The following is a 21,864-nucleotide window of genomic DNA, read 5'->3' as shown; positions in this document are numbered from 1 at the left end:
CTGCCCTTCAGACTGGGTCATGTTCCTTGGCCAAACTGGAGTTGGGCCAGCTCCTGGTGGCTGTTGAGCTCCAGTGCAGGCTCCATTCACAAATGTCGATCTTAGTTGAGAGTCTAGAGCAGTGGCTCAGTCGCCCTGTGCCAACCGTGGGGTTGCATATCAGGTGTTTACATTATGATTCAGTTATGAAATAGCAGTGAAATAATCTTAGGGCTTGGGGCCACCACAACATGAGGGATGTTATGTAGTCTATTTGTCTATAGGCTCTAGTGAGGGGGAAGTCTGCCACTTTCTGATGGCTAGATTTCTCCTCTGTCATTGAACATATGTATTGAAGCTTCCAGCCTCAGTTTCCCCTCACTGTTCTCCCTCAGTTGTGGACTACTTTTCCTATTTTAGTGCATGTCTAGTGCCTGTCACCTGAATGCCGGGTACCTTTGATCTGATGTGATGAGGCTCCTGGGTGGTTTTCCTCTGAAGAACGTGGGCTGGACTCTAGTTTTGGCAGCCATGTTGGTCCACTCAAGTGGACTCATCTGCTGTTTATTTTCTTATGACAGCTCTGTGCAGACATGGGGCTTTTTTTTTTTAAGTCCAGTACAACACAGCACCCCGTCAGTGTGTGTCTTTGGCGATTTTCACATGAGTCTTAATGGAGAATGACCCTTCATCCTGGGAGGCTTGGCCAAACCTCAGCTGCACTCTCGTGTTGCTACCAGGCCTCTTAGTCTTATTTTGCCTTTATCCCCATAGAAACTGCTGCCTGCTTTGCTTGGGCAGTTCTGCCCTGCTGTGGAGGCATGCAGGCAGATTGTGACGTCAGCAGGGCAGTGACCTCCTGTGCAGTGCTCTTCTGTGTGGAGACTGTACCCTAGAGGTACAGAGGCATCCCTCTCAGTTCAAGGGTAGGTAGGAAGAAAACCTCAGCCAGGATCTTTATGTAAATGAGTTGTCAGAAAAGTTGCAGCAACTGGGTCTGCTGTTCAAGTGTGCAGGCCTCCAAAGCCCACACAGAAGTGAGGCAAGAAGGGAGTAAAACCTTGGGTAGCAATTGCATACCTTCATAAGAACACCAGGGGAGTTAGGAGACATTAGTGGAATTTTTCTGCTGGGGGTTTTTGTGGGGTTTTTGTGGCTTGCTGGATTATTATAAGTTGTAATTTATCACCTGGTTGAGGCATAAAAGGCAGGTGCATTGCAGTCCCTGGGTGGGAGGGTAGAACCCAGGGCTCCAGGACTGGCAGCTGAGTCAGTGAGTGAGAGACATTGTCTCAAATATGTAACAGATGTGTTAACTCCTTAGTGGGTTCTCTTTTCTTCCACCCTTCTCCACCCCTTTCCCACCCTTTCAGTCCCTTAAAGCTCAATGGAGAGACAAAAGGACAGAGGGAAAAGGGTAGCATTATTGTTAGACTACTTCCTGCTGATCAGGGCATCAAGTTCCTTAGGGCAAGTTTGATCTTGATCAGAATTTCTAATTTCTTTTTGTTCTTTACACTTGACTACTTAGCATACTGTGACCAACAGCAGTCAACAGCAACCAGTAACATGACAACAGCAACAACCACCTCTTGGGGGTCCTAACATTATATACCCTCTGAAAAGTTCCCAGAATTCTAACTGTCCCACAGCTGCAGAGACCATCTGTAACTGGTTGAATCATGCCCTTGCTAGAGCACAAGGCAAATACCTGCTGTGGTCAGTCTGAAGCAGCCCCACACCTGCGATTAAAATGGAAACTCCCACAATATTTCTGTCTTTTTCAACAGAACCAAAATTCTCACTACACAAATAACGTAGCCATTAACTTGTGGCCTAGCATGCATACACATGTGTGCAGGCAGTGCATACACATGTGTGCAGGCACATTCATGTCTCCTTGGCATCTTCTGTTTCTTTACCTGTGCTTGTGGCTTTTGTTTGTTTGAGACAGCAGCTCCTGCAGCCCAGACTGGACTTGAACTTGCTTTGTGACTAAGCGAGACCTGTGCCCTCCCTACCAAGTTTGGGGATTTCTAGTATGTGCCATGGTAACCCACCTTGTATTCATTTCTATTTTGTTGTTCTTGTTGTTTTGGTTTTTGAGACAGGTTTTCTCTGTGTAGACCTGGCTGTCCTGTAAGGCACTGCAGACTAGGCTGGCCTTGAATTCGGAGATGCATTCGAGGGCCTCTGCCTCCGGAGTGCTGGGATAAAGGTGTGCACCAGTGTTCCCTGTTTCTTTACAGTGGGTTGGTTGCACGGCTGGCCTTGAACTGTCTTTCACCTCCCAAGTGCTCATGGCCACTCCTGGCTTCTTTGTGAAGGCTGTTGTGCTAAGGATGGTTTTTGTCTGTGTTCTGTGGTTACTTTCTCCTTACACAGTTTGTAAATGACCCTGGTCTCATGGTAGTTTCTGTAATATAATGGTGTCTTCTCTTCACACCTTCTGCCTTCCTTCTCACTTTGGTACTGTGAGGTTGGCCTCCTGGAGATGTTGCTTTTCAGCTTTAGGCTAATTGAACTGTTTGGGCTCTTAATCTGTTTGGGGGGAAGATGAAGCCAGCCTCTAGCAACTCAGCCATGCTTCTTGCTGCTGCCATCCAGTGGTGGCTTGGTACATTGTCCTGGCTTGCAGATTGGTTAAAGTCAGAGGTGGCATGCTTCCTCTTGCTTTGGTAAGTTAATCAGTGGGAGCTGTTGTAACTGCTGTGGTGCCCTGGGTCCTCACTGTACTGCAGGCCTTGGTTTACAGAGTGTACAAAGGTCGGAGCTGCTTTTGAATGAAGGCCTTTCTGACTCTCATCACTTTTTTCCTTCTCTTTTCTGACTTTCCTTCTCCTCCTAGACTTGCTTAGCACTCCTTTTTGTGTGTCCACACTGGCCTCTTCTGTCTCTCCTCTCTGCAAGGGCAGTGCTTCTGAGCTCTGAGCGTCTAGGGCCTGTGTCTCACAGGCACAGCACTGCCCTTGGTCACTTCAGCTTGAGCAGGACCGTGTCTGTGGGTGTGCTCTACCTCCAAATGTGGCACCTGGGTGTTTTGTCACTTGTGGAGTGATAGCACCCTCTCCTGGCAGTATTTGGAACTCTACCTAGGTTGTACAACATCTTGTGATTGCTCAGGATCTGCTGGTGTGTACTGACTCTGTGGCCACTTATTTTGTAGACCCTGAACCCCCTCATTTCTTTCCTTTCATTCCTCTTTGTGTGGAAGGTTCTATCCTGCCATGTAAGGACCCATTGCCACTTGTGAGGCTCCTACCTTACTGCCTGTGTTTGGAGCACTTGGGTACATGACCAGATTCCTTCCGTTCTCAAGTCCCCTGTGTTAGAAAAAAGATGGGGCTGGGTATGGCCCATGGAGGTATGGCGAGGCCTGGAGGGGAAGGAAGAGGCCTCTGGGGGGCCCATGTTGGGAATCCCTTTCCCCTGAGGAACCAGCCACATGGCGGTATAGTACAGAATAGAGTTTATTCAGGTCATGGGGGGGGGGGCGATTAAGAGGGTAGTAGAGGCAGAGAGAGAGAAGAGGAATAGAGGAGTAGATGCCGGCCACGAGCATGTGGAAAGAGGGGGGAAGGGAAGGGGAAGAGAAGGGGTAAGGGTGGGAGAGCAAGAGAGAGAGAGGAGGGGGGGCAAGCAGCCCCATTGTATAGTGTCAGGTAACTGGGCGGAGCATACCTGGCTGTTGCCAGGTAACTGAGGGGTGAGGTTAGAGAATTCCAACACCCTGAGTGTCTCCACCTGCTGTTAGAACTTTATTGAGAGTGTGGTCATGCTGTAGGGGTGGCATCCTCTCTTCTAACACCCCTGGCTTTGCATGGGGGCAGTTTTTCCCAGGGGTTTCATTAGAGTTTTGTACTGGGGAGGTAACCAGGCTGCCCTGGTGCTGAACCTCTTAGAATTGATGTCATTTCGTAAGAGTTCTGAGTGTCTGTTAGTGTTCCTCAGATGCTTTGCCAGGTGAGCATGGCTCATGTGGGGCAGTTCACAGAAGGGATGGCAGAGACCCATCTGTAAGGATGGCAGCCATGGATAGGTCTAGTCCTACACTGGCTGCTCTCCCAGTGCTCCTCTGACCTAATGGCTGGTAGGAGACAGCGGTGCAGATTCGTGGTCTTAGAGGTTTGCCCAAGAACACCCACTCTGTTCTGAGGTGCGAGCTCTAGGCTGTTTCTGAAGTGGGTCAGAAGAGTCAGACTGCAGTCTTGTGACCCTGTGACCTTGGGGAGGAGCAGAAGCCTGCCCAGCACTTCCCTTAGGACATAGAACTAACTGCACAGGCCCTGTGTATAACAGGCTGGCCTTAATAGGCAAAGCTAGATAGACAAGAAATAGACCCACCTTTTTATTTAGTCCTTTTGATAGCCTTGGATGGGGCTGGGTGGGCAGCCACAACAGTACAACCCAGGAGGCCCAGACTCATGTACCAGGGAGAATTTTCCTGGTATTGCCACTGTGTGTGTGTCCATGTGTTTGTGTGTGTTTGCGTGTGTGTGTGTGTCTGTCTGTCTGTGTCTGCCTGTGTCCATATCTGTGTCCACACCCAGCCTTGAAACACCTCTGAACTGTAGTTACCATGTTAAGGTTTCAGCTTTCCTGTGGGTGCTGGCAGATGCCTTGTTCCTGTGTATCCCTATTGGGCTCAAGTAGTACCAGGAACACACTGACTGCACCCATGACCCATCCTAGAGCCTCAGCTAAGGACTCCACAGGCTGGATGATCTGTGTGCTCCCATAGCACATGAGGGTTTTGGACAGTCTTCTGAGGACCATTCCCTCAGGTCAGCTGGTTGTAGTTCTGAGGCTGAAGGTTAGGTTCTTCTTACGGTGGTCAACCCTGAATGTGCTCACTGTGTTGTGCCTCTGCTGCACTTCCGGTTTTACAACTGAGTCACATCCTGTTGCTTATAAGGCCCATAGAACACAATTGAGAATCTGTGTCCTGTTCTCACCTGACTGCTGGCTCCGCAGGTGACAGTGACCTGTCCTGCTGAATTGGAAGCCCAGGCTGCTGTGTTTACATGAAGCTGTGGCCTCATTAATGTCAGTACTTGCTCATCAGAAAGTGTGGGTGCCAGGTTGATCCTGTTTGTCTCGATTTCTAACCTTTGTTACTTCTTAATATTGTGCCTGAGATGAGTGCTCCCCGCTCTTCTCAGCCCTGGTGTTGAGGCATGAAATACAGCCTGACCACTGGCCACACACTCCCTGCTACCCAGGCAGGGTCTCAGTGGGCCTGTAGTCTCAGTGACTCGGGTCAGGTATAGCAAGCACAGAAGAGTGAAGCCCACAGAAGAGAGAGGCAGTTTGATCTCAGCCTGACGCAGGCTCCAGAGCCTGTGGGCTCTGCCGCTCTCAGCAACCCGTCTTGCTGCCTCCGTTGCAGACCCTTCTCCTCTACAGGCTTTCTTCCCAGAAACTAGCTTGTTGCTCCTTGCCAGATCACCAAGACCCTCTTGAAGGAAGCTCATGTGTGTGCTGGCCCAAGCACAGCCTGAGTTGGCTTTGGGAAGACTGACAGATTCCCTCATTCCTACCAGCTGCACATTTTTGCTGTGGCCCTTTAATCTCAGGATGAAACACTACTTAGAGCTGTTTCTGCCAACAACATCCAAGGAAATTATTCACCCAAAAGGACATGGCTACTAAGGTGATGGTGGAGGCCAGGGCCACAAATGGACAGTGGTGACTCCCAGCATCTGAGGAAAAGTACCCTCTCTTCAGTTGGACTGTCATATGCATGAAGAAACTGGCCAGGTCATGTAGGCACTTGTACCTGGCCTGCCTGCCAGCTTCCTATGACTGCCATCTACTGGCCCTTGGCCCCTAGGCCTCATGGGCAGCTTCAGTTTCCTAAGCTTTGACTATGGAGGCACAGTCAGGATGTAGCTGCAGCATGTGTATATCACACAAGCAGTTTAACCTGCAGGACACAGACCTGGTTCTCTACTGAGAGACGAGAGCTGTCCATGGGGATCTTGTGGTTTGAGTCCAGCAGGGGTCAGATGGAGGCAGTGATGAGATCAACTGCTGGAGGCAGGAAGGAAGTGGGCTTGGCTCAATGGATAATTGGTGGCCCAGGGGATGGATGGGTCTACAGTGGGGCCCAGCCAGCTAGGGGAGCAGAGAGCCTCCTTCCCTTGGCCATGGATTACTGTCATGACTGCTGAGCAGTTGGCTTCTCTAGCTCACCCCCACCCATGAGTTCAGACCTAGTGCCTCTGTCAGCCAAGGAGGGATGGCACAGTCCTAGATGTGGCATCAAGTGTGTTCTTTGTCCCCTTGCCTGAGCCTCTTGGCCAGTACTTTCGATGTGTGGTATGGAGAATGGGGGTTGTGTGCTTTAGAGCCTCTGGGTGGGAGCCTGGGCTTTGGCTTTCTCCCACTCATGGCCAATCCTATGGGGACATTGGAGGGTGGGTATCCTGAGTGTGTTGTAAAGTGGGGAGTGGGGGGCTTCTGCCCTGCTTAGGGACTTAAATGACAGGACTGTGTTGGCCATACATGTTTCCTTTAAATCCTTGGGATACTTGAAACCCCCCCCCCCCAACTGTTGTACGATCACTAATTCATGTCTTTTCCTTTATCCTTACCAGGGCTCAGGCCCAGGCACAGCAGTCCCAGGCGGCTCCGGCGTGGGAACCCCCAGACAGTTCACACGGCAAAGAATCACGCGGGTCAACCTCAGGGACCTCATATTTTGTTTAGAAAATGAGCGTGAGACAAGCCATTCACTGTTGCTCTACAAAGCATTCCTTAAGTAACAGGATGAGCCGGCGTTTCTGATGGGATGCTTGCGGACGTTTTTATATATTTGCAGATTACGCCTTTTTGTAACAAGCAAATGGGATATTGTTTGAAAACAGCCACCTCTTTACAATGGAGCAGTTTTATACTCCTGTTTATAAATCAGCTCTTCAGTGCGGCAGAAACCGTGTCTGCAGCAGAGAGAACACAAAGGCCTGTGGATGCTCTCACAGGACAGCTGACCCGAGCTCATCCTCGGCTGAGTGGCCTTCTTGCCAAACAAGCCATATTTAAAGACTGATGAGAGCGCTTAGCAAATGATTAGCAGTCGCTCATCCTCTGTGCGTTTCGGTTCCGCTCACCTGACTCACCCGCTAGGTGTGTGTCTACAGCCGATGACCTCATCTCTTATTTTACGTTGTAGCAGTCAGTTGGCGAAGCAAACTGATTTTTTTAGACTATTTATCACCCCACCCTTCCCCTGCCCCTCCCCTCCCTTCTACATGAAACTCCCCAGGAACACAACCTCCAAGCAGGGTCCTGTTTCTGCCAGTGGAGGCCGGGGGCAGCACTGTACAAACATGTTTTATTTGCTGCAGTTTGAAGCTGTAAAGTGGAAGGAAATGAGAACCTTTTCAGCATAAATATATTTTACTTGCACTGTGTTTTTAGCTCAGAGTGAAGACTTAGATGAAATCAGAGTTGAGAAGAATCAACAACAGACTGTTTCTCAGTGTGGATCAAGTGTTGGAAATGGTTGTGTATTTTGTCAGTAATTGTACATAATTTTTGGCACATAACATAAAATGGTATGTAAACTATAATTATTTTGCTAAGAGACTGTATGCAAGCTGTGGCCAACCTTACAGGCGTCCAGAGCAAAGCCCCTTCTTTGTACCTATTTTTTTATTACAAATATACTAATTGGTTCTTTATATTTTCAGAGGTTATTGTATTAAATTGTCTATTGATAGTACTTTTATGACTGTAAATACCTGGCTTTCTCCGTGTGGATTCTCATGTTAGACTTCAATTCGCACGTGTGAACTGAACGCTGATCAGTATTTTTTACAATACCCGAGAACTGTTACACCTTTCATTTTATCTTTTAGGAAATCCCCGTCTTTCCATTTTTTCATGTAAATTTTGCACAGTTACTTGTTAATATGTAAATATTTTACTTTCAGAAATGAAGTTTTTAATTGCTATTGTTTTATATAGGATTGAAAGAAAATTAACTCCTTTATTAAAAACAAATTTATCTGTATTTGTTGTGCCTCTTTTTCCCATTTCTGAGTCTCTCTCTGGTCCTTCTGAATCTAGGATTTGACCAAGCACAGCCCCCCTTCTGGGCTGGGGGTGGGGCCAGTCCTCTGTCCTGTTCCCCCAGAGAACACCAGAGGGGCTGTGCTTTTCCCATTCAGGCCTTATCCTAGACCGTTGTGGGTAGGTATGGGGTGTGTGATAGACCCCTGTAAGTCGGGGTGGTGGCCGTGAAGCTGTGTGTCTGTCTGTGCTGAGGGTTCTCTGTCAACACACCAATCAAACCTAAGCGACATCATGTTTACTGCCCCCCCCCCCCCCCCCCCATGCAGGCATGGATTTGGGACACAGTTGATCACAGAGCGTATGTTGTTGAGCAGTGTGAAGGATGAGACCTGAAGTTTGAGGGTGGAGACCGGATATTGTGGAGGGCAGTGGCTGTGTGAGGTAAGGTCCCTATGGTCCCACTACTTATCTCTTGGCTTCCTGGCCTGCAGTTGGCTATGCATGTGAAGGGCACTGACTTTCTATAAGTGTAGTCAACCGTTTTCACTTTCTTGCTCTCCCTGTTGTGTCAGGACAGCCACAGTGAAGATTCATGCCTGTGCCCAGGCGAGATGATCCTGCAGTGGTGGTTTCGCCCCCAGGCTTTTTCCACAATTGGGTTCTTAAACCTACTTGATACTTGGTCCCAGCAGCATGGCAGGAGACGTCCCAGGTCCTGTTTGGCTATTTGTACAACAAGGATGGGGATGCAAGACTTCCCCTCTCAGCACTCCATTTCAGGACACTGGCAGCTCCCGTCAGGCATGAGGAGAGAAAGAAAATGTAGACCAGTTTGTAGAGGAAGAGTGTGAAGTAGGAATTGATGGTTGTAATCCTGCACACTAGGGGTGATGGTTAGAAAACTTGAAACAGGCTGTTAACGGTAGCACCCAAGCAGTACGTGTAGAGTGTCTGTGGTGAAGGCTGTGTAATAGCTTTCTGTTGCAGTGATGAAACTGAAGGAGACAGGGTTTATCCTGGCTCACAGCACAGAGGTACAGTCGGTCATGGCGGGCAAGTCAAGATGGCTGGAGCTTGAAGCAGCTGGTCACCTATCCACAGTCAGGAAGCAGAGAGTGAATGCACGCTGCTACTTAGCTCCCTGTCTCTTCATAGTCCAGAATCCCAGCCATGGGACGATGCTGCCCACTTTAGGGTATTGGTGAAATCAAGATAACCATCCACAGGCATTCCAAGAGGCGTGTCTCAGGTGACTGACTCTGTCCTGTTGATGAAACCACGAGGTCCTTAGGCCAGATTTGAAAAGATCTGCCCAAATCCCTAAGTCAGAGGCTCTCAGTCTGCTCTCGAGACTCCCACGGGGGTTATATATTAGATATCATGTATATCAGATACAGTATAGTTTATACTGACAAAGTTGGAATTTCATTTTCCTTCAAAAACACAAACAGAATGTGATTCTGTTTTACCCCAGGTGTGGGGATGTGGGGCCACTTCAGACTCCGCAGCAGCTGACTGGTTTGTCGAGTGTGCTAGCTGAAGTGTGGTTTTGCCAGCTGCAGATTGTTTCTGTGTGACATTTGGTGTTCTGGGAACTTTTTAAAGGTATGTAAATGGTAGGGCCCCATAGGCGGGGTGGGTGGTTGCTGGTTGTTAGTGTCGGGGTCCAGGAATTACCTTACAAACCACTATCCCTGTTTGACTAAGATTAGTGTTAGGGTAGTTCCCAGGGAGGTCTTGGGAATGTAAACTTTACTCCATCATTACTCAAAATGGACGTCTTATTTTAGATAGTTTCTTATATCTCTTAAGGGGGTCTATCCCAGGGGAAGCGCCTATCATACAAACTTATACACATGTACAGGAAGTATTGTTGGGTGGTTGGCTCAGGTCCAAGCGTATTGTAACTATACAGTTCTATCACAATTGGTTTCAAAGGGCACAGAACATAATAAAATAAGTAATCAATATTGGTTTCCTAAGAACAGCAGAAACATTATGAGAAAGTTTTCTTATGATAGCAGGCCAGCCAGGTAACAGTTACCTAGGCACTAACATTCTCTCTAGGCCTTAACATTTTACTTAGGTCCTAACAGTTAGTAGCCATGGTCAAAGAAGAAACAAAAGGAAAGAAATCAGATTCAGGGATTTTCCTAATTTCTCTCTCCCTCTTATCCTTGTCTCTCCCATTAACTAGTGTTAGGAGATGTACTGGCTGGTTTTGTGTCAACTTGACACAAGCTGGAGTTATCCCAGAGAAAGGCACCTCAGTTGAGGAAATGCCTCCATGAGATCCAGCTGTAAGGCATTTTCTCAACTAGTGATCAAGGGGGGAGGGCCCAGCCATTGTGGGAGGTGCCATCCCTGGGCTGGTAGACCTGGGTTCTATAAGAAAGCAGGCTGAGCAAGCCAGGGGAAGTAAGCCAGTAAGTAACATCCCTCCATGGTCTCTGCATCAGCTCCTGCTTCCTGACCTGCTTGGGTTCCAGTCCTGACTTCCTCTGGTGATGAACAGCAATGTGGAAGTGTAAGCTGAATAAACCCTTTCCTCCCCAACTTGCTTCTTGGTCATGATGTTTGTGCAGGAATAAAAACTCTGACTAAGACGGGATAAAGGGTGGGAAAAAGAACCTGCAAAGTAGCAAAGATCAGTTACAACAACTCATAACAACGAAGTTACAGTTAGGAAGTAGCAACAAAATAATTTCATAGTGGGGGTCAACACAACATATTAAAGACTGTATTAAAGAGTCGAAGCCTTAGGAAGGTTGAGCCATTGCCCTAGATGAAGTAGTGGCTTGAGATCTTACAGAATCGCAGTCTGGACTAGAAATTCTGGAAGTGGGGCTTAGAGTAGCTGAGAAGACCTCTCCTCCCTCATCACAGCAGCCTAATGGTGCTGTGATGGTTGTGTTTAGTGATGGGGTGGGGGGCCCTAGGCTTGTCTTGTGTGGGTCACAGGACTCTGGGTAATTATGGCCACCCCATGCAGGGCAGTCAGCACCCAGCCCATCACGCCTTTGGTTTCTGTGTCAGTTTACTTCTTAGTCTTAACTTATGTGTGGTGTCTACTGATACATAGTAAACAATTCAAATACTGGAGACTTAGGGACAGTGGACACATTGAGTTTCTCTGTGAAATGTAATTATTTCTGAAAAGGCAAGCATGCCTTACTTGGTGTCTTGAGATTGTTTTATCATTGAGAAAGGCTAAAAATGAAGTGGAACATGATTCCTTTTTAGAATGTGTTTAAAAAAGATATCCTCATGAAAATACGGCAAACTACAGGCTTGGGAAAGTTTATGCCTGGCAAAGCCTTAAGATCCCACAGCTTGTGGCAGATAGGCTGGCTGAGCGGGAAAGGTGTCTCTGCCACCAAGCCTGCTGACCTTGAGTGCATGTGTTCACCTCCCTCCCACACACAGACATAGACACACAGACACACAGGTACACACAGATATACAGACATACCCAGACATGCATACACACAGAGATACACAAGACACAGACATACACACAAACACACACACATAGAGATGCACACACAGAGACACAGATATACAGACATACCCAGACATGCATACACACAGAGATACACAAGACACAGACATACACACAAACACACACACATAGAGATGCACACACAGAGACACAGATATACAGCCATACAAACACAGGCATGCAGACACAGATATACAGACACACACACATAGACACTTAGGCACAGATATACAGAAACACATACAGACACACATACATACAGATAGACACACACAGATACAGATGCAGACACAGATGTACACACAGACATGTACACACAAACACAGATACATACACACAAACACAGATACACACAGATAAGCAGACACACAGGCACGCAAACAGATATACAGATATATGCATTTGTGCACACATAGGCATGCAGACACAGACACACAAACATAGACACACACACACACACACACACACACACACACACACGAGCCCTCAAGAGTGGTAGATTACTTTTTACTCTTCTCATTGCTTTGGCTGCAATACGTGACAAAAACTGATTTAGGTAGGGGAAAATTGTCGTCTTAGGGTTTTTCAAACCCTACTTCTAATGAGGGTTCTTAAATGCTTTAACCTCCCTTCTAGCCACCTGAGGTAGTGGAAAAGGAAGGTTATTAGGATACAGGGAAGGAGACCTGTTTTGAAATGGTTCTTTGGAGCAAATTCCATCTGCGTTGTCAGGAAGTCAGCAGTTTGGTTCACAGGTCAGCGGCAGCTCGATCCACTCACAAACACTTCAGGGATACACCAGCAGCCAGTTCAGTAGTGTCGGGACAGCAGCAGTGGTGTCAGGGCCTAGCAGAGACGAGTCAGGAGGGGTGACCAGGAGAAGTTCTCTGCCGTGTCTCTCTCAACAAAGAGAAGATCATTGAAGACGGGGACTTGATGCATTTCAGAGGTCGCTACGCAAGCCCGCCATCACTGTCCACTGGGTCCCACTCATACTCCCTCCAAACATCAAGTGTCCTCCTCAGGTCCTGCCTTACCGTGTGAGACTATCTCAGCAAAACTCCATGAGTTTTGACGTGCTTCTCTCTATGGAGTCACAACAACTGATGACCTTTAGACAATGGTAAAGCTTTACCAGTACCCCCCAGCGCTGTCCAGCGTCGTCTGCCGTCTGTTGGGTCCCGCTTAACTTCATGTGTCCTTTCACGTGTCTGCTTTCACTGTGTGCCCCAGCGAAACATCGTTTGACAGGACTGGCTTTCTAAAGAAACCAGAAGTTTCCACCTCAGAGTTTATTTTGCCTTAAAGTTTGTGGGTGTGTTCTATCATGGTGGCAGGAGCCGGGTGCCGCTGGATCTAGTCAGGAAATGGGGAAACACAGATGCTGGACTCTTTCTCCCTTTTATTCATTGCAGGAATCCAGCGCATGGGATGGGGCTACCCACACTGAGCAGATCTTGCTACTTTAACCTGATCTAGAAACCCCGTCAACAGACAAACCCTAAGATTCACCTTCTAGGTTTCCCTAGATCATCCTGTGAAGTTGACATTATACAATCTTTACCCAGCTCCTCCCCCATTGGTGGGCCAGAGCTCACAAGTCATCAAAACCTTTTGTATTTGATAAAGCTCAGAGGTTCCCAAAGGGCTGAAGATGTTCAGGTCACCAAAGTGTCTCATAGCAACACCCAAGAACATTTACAGGGACATAAAAATATCCATTACTGAAGAAAGGTGGAAGTCACAACATCTGGTCGCCAGCCCAAATTCCCTGGTGGTCAAAGAAGAAGAAACATCTACAGGGAAGAGAAACAAACAGCCAGCTAAGATGAACCTAGAAATGTGACAGGTGTAATGCTGCACAAAGAAATACAGCTTCTGAAAGATCTCAGTGCTGGAGAAGCAGAGAGCAGGCTGAGGTAGGCAAGGGCTTCCACGAGGCCTCCTCAGCTGAGCAGTACAGCATCTGGAAGGAGCTGAAGACAGGTGGGAGTGGACAGAGCCACAGAGTCACATGACAGCCAGCACTCTGCTGGAGTAAAGCATGTTTCGAGTGGGCGGCTCCAGGTGGACAATGGCAATTTCCAGGATGCCTTTTTAAAAATCATGTGTGGGGCTGGAGAGATGGCCCAGTGGTTAAGAGCACTGACTGCTCTTCCAGAGGTCCTGAGTTCAAATCCTAGAAACTACATGATGGCTCACATCTATCTGGAATGAGATCTGATGCCTTCTTTTGGTGTTTCTGACAGCTACTGAGTACTTATATATAATCAATAAATCTTTTTAAAAGATTATGTGTGCAGAGAATATCCAATAAAAAAAGGAAAAAAAATCGTGTGTGACCCCCCCAAAAGTTCCCAGGCAGCTCATAGAGGCAGGGGAACGAAGGGGGGATAGGGGGATTATGTAAGGGAAATTGGGCAGGGGAATAACATTTAAAATGTAAATAAATAAAAATAACCAATAAATACCATGTGTGTTACATCTATCTGTCTGGGCATGTGGGCACAGCAGCCTGAGGAAGTCAGAGGTCCAATTCTCCTGGGGACCTGGGAACTAGAGGCTCCAGCTCCAAGAAGTTTGGTTTTTCAGATTTGATGAAACCCAAACTCAGTAAGATTCAAACGTGTGAAATGGGAAGGGAAAAGCAATAGCAAGGTGTGTAAGACATTTTTGTCAGTAGAAATGAAAGAAAACAAATCTGGGTTTTACTCAACAAAATGTCCTTTTCTTTCCTTTTCCTTTTTTTTTTTTTAAAGATATATTTATTTTATGTATATATGTGTCTGTCTTCAGACACACCAGAAGAGGGCATCAGATCCCATTACAGATGGTTGTGAGCCACCATGTGGTTGCTGGGAATTGGACTCAGGACCTCAGAAAGAGCAGTCAGTGCTCTTAACCACTGAGCCTGAATCTCTCCAGCCTGAAATGTCTTTTTCAAAAAGGGGTGAAAGGCTTCCAGAAATGGAAAGACTTTCTCACACAAAAATTGGATGTCATTTCAGATATCGAGTAGCATGGTGTCCTCTCAGAGTGGGGCACAGAGGGCTGGAGAGATGCGTTTGAAGATCACTGGATATCAGACAGTAAAGAGGAGCACTGAAGTCAAGATCTGAGCAGAAGAGGCATCAGAGAAGTGTGCTGAAGGCAGCAAGCTTACATAGAAAGATGCTTGGCCGCTGACTAAGGAAATGCCCATTGAGGTCTTAGCAAGGTGGCTTTGCACAATGAAGAAAGATGCTAGACAGGCTGGCGAGGTGCTGGATGGAGGGCAGCTCTGTGTGTTCCAGGACTGTGGAGTATGGAGGGAGGGTTCCTGGGAGGTTAAGCACAGGCCACCCCCCAAAACACCGCAGGTGGATGCTCACTACCGGGAGGTTGAGTCATTGGTGCCCCACACTCACGGCAGCCAGGTGTCTGTCAGCAGGTGTGTAGGACACATGGTTAGTGTGTTCGCAGGCTGGGAAGCACAGTGAGGGATGCCGTGCACAGCAGCCTGGACAGCTCGTAGGGTGTCCTGTTTACAGAGGTCAGACGGTCTGAGGATAGGGGGCCGCGGTGACAGCAAGTACAGCATTGGCTCTGGAACCTGGCCAGGGGTGACTACAGGGGACACAGCCGAACATGCTGGGCAGACAAGAACGTGCTATGCAACTGTAGAGGTACCCAGCAGTACATAGCCAGACACACTCAAGACTGATGTGCTGACCCATGTCTGTGATCCTAATGCTTAGAAGACTGAGGCAGGAGGATTTCTGCTAGTTGGAGGCCAACCTGACAGCCAGGGCTACAGAGGGAGAGCCTATCTTAAAAAGTTCAGGGGGTTGTAGAGATCGTGCCTTGGGTTTCATTACTGTGAAGAGACACTTTAATCACCATCTTATAAAGGGAAATAGGTAATTGGCTACTTGGAGCTGGCTCACAGTTCAGAGTTTTAGTGCTGGTCCCTACAGATATACAAGGGGCCGTTTTTATTTAGACCACCAGAGATGGCTCAGTGTCTTTTTTTTTTTTTTTTTTTGGCTTGTTGTTTCTTTGTTGTTGTTTTTGTTTTGTTTATTTGTTTTGAGATGGGGTTTCTCTTTGTAACTCTTGGAACTCTTTCTAGAACAGGCCAGCCTTGAACTCAGAGATCTGCCTGCCTCTGCCTCCTGAGTGCTGGGATTAAAGGTGCGCCACCTCCACTCTTCAGTAGCTGAGCCGTTAGGAGCATTTGTTTTGAGAGCATAGATGGGACTCTGGGTTGGTTCCCAGCACCCACATGGTAGCTTACAATTATCCATAACTCTAGTTCTAGGGAATCTGATGTTGCCCCACTGACTTCTATAGGCAGCAGACATGCATATGGTACATACACTTGACATGTAGACTAACCACTCAAAAGAATCTAAAAAAAAAAAAAAATCTTGTAAGTAAAATAAAATTGGTGAATTTTGTTATAGACACATTACATCTCAAATACAGCTGATTGGAAAAATCAAAGTGAAGAAAGAGCCAATCTTTCTGTTGCTGGCTCAGCAGTGAAGAGCACTGGCTGCTTTTGCCGAGGACCTGGCAGCTCCACATGGCAGCTCACAACCACCTGTAACTCCAGCTCTAGGGGCTTCTGGCCTTCCTGGGAATCAGGCAAACAAGTAGAACACAGACACACTGCAAGTAAACACCCACACACATAAAGTAAAAAATAATTCAAAAGGGAGAGGGAACTGAAGCGGAAATAGTTGGTTTCTTTGGAGACTCGGTTGCATCATGGGATGCTTTTCTGGAAACTGTCTTATGAGAGGATGCTTTTGCTGAAGCAGACACGTGGGTGGATATTTTGCTAAGAACAGACATGTGGTATTTTTCTGGAGTCAGGCAGCCTGGAGAAAAGGCATGTGATGTTTTGCTAGAGGGGATGCTTGAGAGAACAAGTGTTGTTTGGAAAGGGTGTAAATATAACCCAACAGACAGTGGGCAATGTTGGATGGTATCTGTTCGCCTTACCAGTCTTTGCTGGTCATTGTTGGGCTTTATTGATGTTGGTCTTCGCTGACTATGCAAGATGGTATTGGTTCGCCTTACCAGTCTTTGCTGGTCATTGTTTGTTGTGACTTCATGGAAACACACCAAAAAGCTTCTGGTAGTGTTGTGGCTGCTTCTTGCTGCTTCTATGGTCTCGGACCGACTGGCAGAGCCCATGGTTTCCTCTGAATTGGCCTGCCATGGCTGATTTGTGAGTGGTGTTTGCAAGTGGACCCAGCTGCCATTGCGGATTTGTGTGAACTGAACTGCTGGTATCCTGACAACAAGGATGGTTGTGTCAAGGAAATATTTCTAAACAGGTCCACATCTTCCTTTGCTCTATTAACCTTTCCTTTCCACTATGGTGGGTGGTGGGCTGAAAGGGATGTTAAAGTATTTAAGAACCTTATTAAAAGTAGGTTTAAAAAAATCTAAGCCTACAGGGAACCAGTCTTGAAAGCAATTCACCACAGGGAGTATTACATCAGGGGAGCCACAGAGCAGCTTCAGTGCCATAGCTCCATATGGATGAGAAGCCAATGTCATGAGCTGATTCCTACCGGTGTGAGGAATGTGAAGGGGTGTGAGGGGGTGTGAGGGGGTGTGAGGGAGTGTGAGGGGGTGTGGGTGGTGGGAGGGGGTGTGAGGGGGTGTGAGGGCGTGTGAGAGGGTGTGAGGGTGTGTGAGGGGGTGTGGGTGGTGGGAGGGGGTGTGAGGGGGTGTGAGGGCGTATGAGAGGGTGTGAGGGGGTGTGGGTGGTGGGAGGGAGTGTAAGGGGGTATGAGGGTGTGTGAGGGGGTGTGAGGGCGTGTGAGAGGGTGTGAGGGGGTGTGAGGGGGTGTGGGTAGTGGGAGGGGGTGTAAGGGGGTGTAAGGGTGTGTGAGGAATGTGAAGGGATGTGAGGAATATGAAGGGGTGTGAGGGTGTATGAGAGGGTGTGAGGGGGTGTGGGTGGTGGGAGGGAGTGTAAGGGGCTGTGAGGGGGTGTGGGTGGTGGGAGGGAGTGTAAGGGGGTATGAGCGTGTGTGAGAGGGTATGAGGGGGTGTGAGGGCGTGTGAGAGGGTGTGAGGGTGTGTGAGGGGGTGTGGGTGGTGGGAGGGGGTGTAAGGGGGTGTAAGGGTGTGTGAGGAATGTGAAGGGATGTGAGGAATATGAAGGGGTGTGAGGGTGTGTGAGAGGGTGTGAGGGGGTGTGAGGGCGTGTGAGAGGGTGTGAGGGTGTGTGAGGGGGTGTGGGTGGTGGGAGGGGGTGTGAGGGGGTGTGAGGGCGTATGAGAGGGTGTGAGGGGGTGTGGGTGGTGGGAGGGAGTGTAAGGGGGTATGAGGGTGTGTGAGGGGGTGTGAGGGCGTGTGAGAGGGTGTGAGGGGGTGTGAGGGGGTGTGGGTAGTGGGAGGGGGTGTAAGGGGGTGTAAGGGTGTGTGAGGAATGTGAAGGGATGTGAGGAATATGAAGGGGTGTGAGGGTGTATGAGAGGGTGTGAGGGGGTGTGGGTGGTGGGAGGGAGTGTAAGGGGCTGTGAGGGGGTGTGGGTGGTGGGAGGGAGTGTAAGGGGGTATGAGCGTGTGTGAGAGGGTATGAGGGGGTGTGAGGGCGTGTGAGAGGGTGTGAGGGTGTGTGAGGGGGTGTGGGTGGTGGGAGGGGGTGTAAGGGGGTGTAAGGGTGTGTGAGGAATGTGAAGGGATGTGAGGAATATGAAGGGGTGTGAGGGTGTGTGAGAGGGTGTGAGGGGGTGTGGGTGGTGGGAGGGGGTGTAAGGGGGTGTGAGGGGGTGTGGGTGGTGGGAGGGAGTGTAAGGGGGTATGAGGGTGTGTGAGAGGGTGTGAGGGGGTGTGAGGGCGTGTGAGGGGGTGTGAGGGGGTGTGGGTGGTGGGAGGGGGTGTAAGGGGGTGTAAGGGTGTGTGAGGAATGTGAAGGGATGTGAGGAATATGAAGGGGTGTGAGGGTGTGTGAGAGGGTGTGAGGGGGTGTGGGTGGTGGGAGGGGGTGTGGGTGGTGGGAGGGGGTATAGGGGGTGTGAGGGGATGTGAGGGGGCGTGAGGGGGTGTGGGAGTATGGGAGGGTATGGGGTGTGTGGAAGTGTGGGAGAGGGTATGAGGGGGTGGGAATGTGAGGGGCTGTTTGGGGATATGTGGGTTTGAGGGGCTGTGGGGTTATGAGAGGGTATGGGGTGTGTGGAAAGGGGAGTGAGTGTAAGGAGGTATGAGAGGGTATGAGAGGGTGTGGGGTGTGTAGGGTGTGTGAAGGGGTGTGGCCTCCCATGCTGTGGATTGGCCTTGAGCCTTGAACCCATCTTGGTCATCATACATATCCACGCTGACTGTGGCATGCAATGGGGGTACAGGGACAGCACTGGGCTGTGGAGAAGGAGGGTCACAGAGGCAGCAAGACATGCTTCAGTGAGTAGCAGCTTCACGTGGCTTTCTGTGCAAGTTGACCTGTTATGACCTGGCGCTCTTTGTAGGGTAGCCGTGTGTGTGTGTGTGTGTGTGTGTGTGTGTGTGTGTGTGGAGACACTGAGAGACCTCTTGTCTTATTACCAGGACAGAGCCTTTGATCACACTGGGTGGCAGGGATGAGGCTATCCTTTTTGTGTCTGGCCATCTTGTGAGAAGCTGGAGGCTGGCTCCCACTGGCCAGGCAAAGGTGTGGATGGGGAAAAGGGCTCACTTCCTACCACTTCCAACCAAGTGATCCAGGCAAACACCAGCTTCATGGCACCAAGGCCGCTGGCCCAGAGCCAGACAAGTTCCCTCCAGGATGGTACAGTCCTGAGCCCGGAACCCGGGCAGCTGACAGTGCCATTGCTGGTTAATGTCCTCACACTTGTCATCACTTTGCCTATTTCATGATTTGCAGAAATCATATTAACAGATTAATACATAAAAACAGAGTCCAGTGGCTGGGGAGACGCCGGGTTAATCAAGGGTCTGAGCACAGGGGCCTGACTTTGACCCATCCCCCAAGCCTGTGGGAGAAGATACAGAAGATGTTAGCACATACTTTGTAAACCCAGTGTAGAAAGGTCCTTTACCAAATAAGCCATCCTCCCAGCCCCCAGGCTTTAAAATACTTTGTAACATTTTATTTAGTATTATGTATGTGCATAGCATGACACCCATGCAGAGGTCAAAGGGCAACTCTGTGGGCTCTATCTAGTCTCTCCTACTGTGTGACTTCCGGGGATCAAGCTCAGGTTGTCAGGCCTGAAGAACAAATTCTACCTGCTGAGCCATCTCAATGGTTATGATTTAATTAATTAATCAATTAATCAATCAATCAATTAATTAATTAATTAAATATTGATGATGTGGCTGACTGAAAAAAATGTTCCCTAAAGATGTCAAGTCCTGGTGCCTGAGCCAGGGGACTGGATCTTGTTCAGAAGCAAGAATTGTGTGGATGAAGTCAGGTTCAGGGAGGGCATTCTGGACCGGAGTCGGGCTTGGCGAGGGCATTCTGGATTGGCCACTGACAAGTGTTCATACGAGAGAAGGAAGGGAGTATAACCCGAGAAACTGTGGCATGACCCTACGTCTGCAGGATTGCGTAGCTGTTTAGGGGGCCCCATGGTGGTTACCAGGAGGTAGGCGCAGAATGGCCTTGGCAAGCCAGAAGTGTCCACACCACCTCAGTAGCACCCAGTCTGCCATTGCCATCTCAAGTCAAGCCAGCCAGTGTGCCCTCCTGTCACAATGGGAGGGGAGAATGTTCTGACCCTCCATTCTGCTTTTCTTGGTGCAGGAGAAGCTGGGGAGACCAGGTGCATCTGTATGTGTGTGTGTGTGTATGTATGTGTGTGTGTGTGAGTGTGTGTGTATGTGTGTGAGTGTATATGTGTGTGTGCCTGTGTGTGTATATGTGTGAGTGTGTGTGTGTATGTGTGTGAGTGTGTGTGTGAGTGTGAGTGTATATGTGTGTGTGTATGTGTGTGTGAGTGTGTGTGTGTGTCTATGTGCTGAGCGCTGGACCTGCCATGCTTTTACAGTCCAGCCCCCATACACCTCCAGTGAGTCTAAGTTTAAGGGACCATTTTCCTAAACATGTGGGGACTGAGAGATGAGGATCATGGGGTTTTTAAAAATTTCAGCTGGGTGTTGGTGATGTACATCTTTAACCCCAGCAGTCAGGAGGCAGAGGCAGAGGGTCTCTGCATTCAAGTTTACAGAGCGAGTTCCAGGACAGCGGGGCTACACAGAGAAGCCCTGTCTTGATAAACAAAAATCAAAAACAAGAAAGAAAAAGGTATATGCCTGGCTGTCTTGTCTGCATGTATGTCTGTGTACCACATGTGTCTAGTGCCTGTGGAAATCAGAGAAGAGCATCTGCTCTCTGGGAGCTAGAATCACAGGGGGTTGTGAGCCGCCATGTGGGTGCTGGGGCTGGAACCATGGTCCTCTGCAAGAGCATCAAGTGCCCTTAGCTGCTGTGCCGTCTCTCCAGCCCCTGAGGATTGAGCTTCAAGATCTCGATTTGTAACGTTAAAAACATAGAATGGAAATCTTGTTGAACAGGGACTCTGATTGTCTTCCCACAGAAGACTGTGACTCAGGCCCACGTGGATGTCTTGGGCATGGCTGGGCCCTGCAGAGGAAGGCCACTCAGAGAGGGTGTCCCAGATGAAGTGTCCTTCAGACTGAGGTAGGTCTAAGTAAGGGAGTGTGTATGTGTGTGTGTGTGTGTGTGTGTGTGTGTGTGTGTGTGCATGTTGGTGTGGGTGCAGTGCCTGACAGCCCGTGATAGGCTTGAGGAGGGCAGAGAGAGTGTGTGCATGTGTACATGGTCAGTGTGTGAATGCAAGCATGTCAGTGTGTTGTACTTGTGTGCACATCAGTGTGTGTGTACATGTGTGCATGTCAGTGTGTGTGTATATGTGTTGCAGGTCAATGTATGTGTGCACGTCAGTGTATTGTACATGTATGCATGTCAGTGTATGTGTACATGTGTGCAGGTCAGTATGTGTATACACATGTGTGAGTCAGTGTGTGTGCAGAGGCAGGCCTCCATCACGTTTGCCGCAGCTCAGTTTGTTGACAGCTGCCTCTGAAATCAACCCCACAGTTAGAGAGGCTGGGCCCAGTGCAGACCTGTAGCTCTGACCAAAGAGGACAGGGACCTTTGTCTAAGGAGATCTAAGAATCTCTGGACTTTTAGAAAAAAAGGCCTAAGCTGGACTTCACAGGTCATATCCTCACACTCTGTCTCTGGACCAACCAGTCCTCTGCCCCAGGGCTGGAAGAGGGTCCCCACCAAATTCTCCAATTCAATCTGTATCCTGTGGCTGCACCCCGGGATGCTGGCTGTAGGAGTGTGCTCCCACTGCCTTTCCCAGCCAGAGCAGTTGCCTCGTTGTAAATGT

At 48.9% G+C, this 21,864-nt stretch overlaps 1 protein-coding gene across 1 annotated transcript in view; it reads left to right on the top strand.

Annotated features, from left to right (window-relative positions):
- TAF4 (TATA-box binding protein associated factor 4) overlaps nucleotides 1-7,957 on the top strand; it is a gene marked incomplete at its 5' end in the record, with an annotated part of 61,845 nt that extends 53,888 nt beyond the window's left edge. The window contains one exon of the mRNA XM_080924937.1: nucleotides 6,579-7,957. Within this exon, the coding sequence (XP_080781063.1) occupies nucleotides 6,579-6,746 (168 nt within the window). The 3' untranslated portion in view covers nucleotides 6,747-7,957. The remainder of the gene's footprint in view (nucleotides 1-6,578) is intronic.
- Between the last annotated feature and the right edge of the window lie 13,907 nt (nucleotides 7,958-21,864).

The sequence above is a fragment of the Micromys minutus genome, assembly GCF_963924665.1.
Source record: "Micromys minutus genome assembly, chromosome: 11".
Lineage (NCBI taxonomy): Eukaryota > Metazoa > Chordata > Mammalia > Rodentia > Muridae > Micromys > Micromys minutus.
The sequence above is the reverse complement of the archived record's forward strand: the minus strand, read 5'-3'. Positions and strand labels throughout refer to the sequence as shown.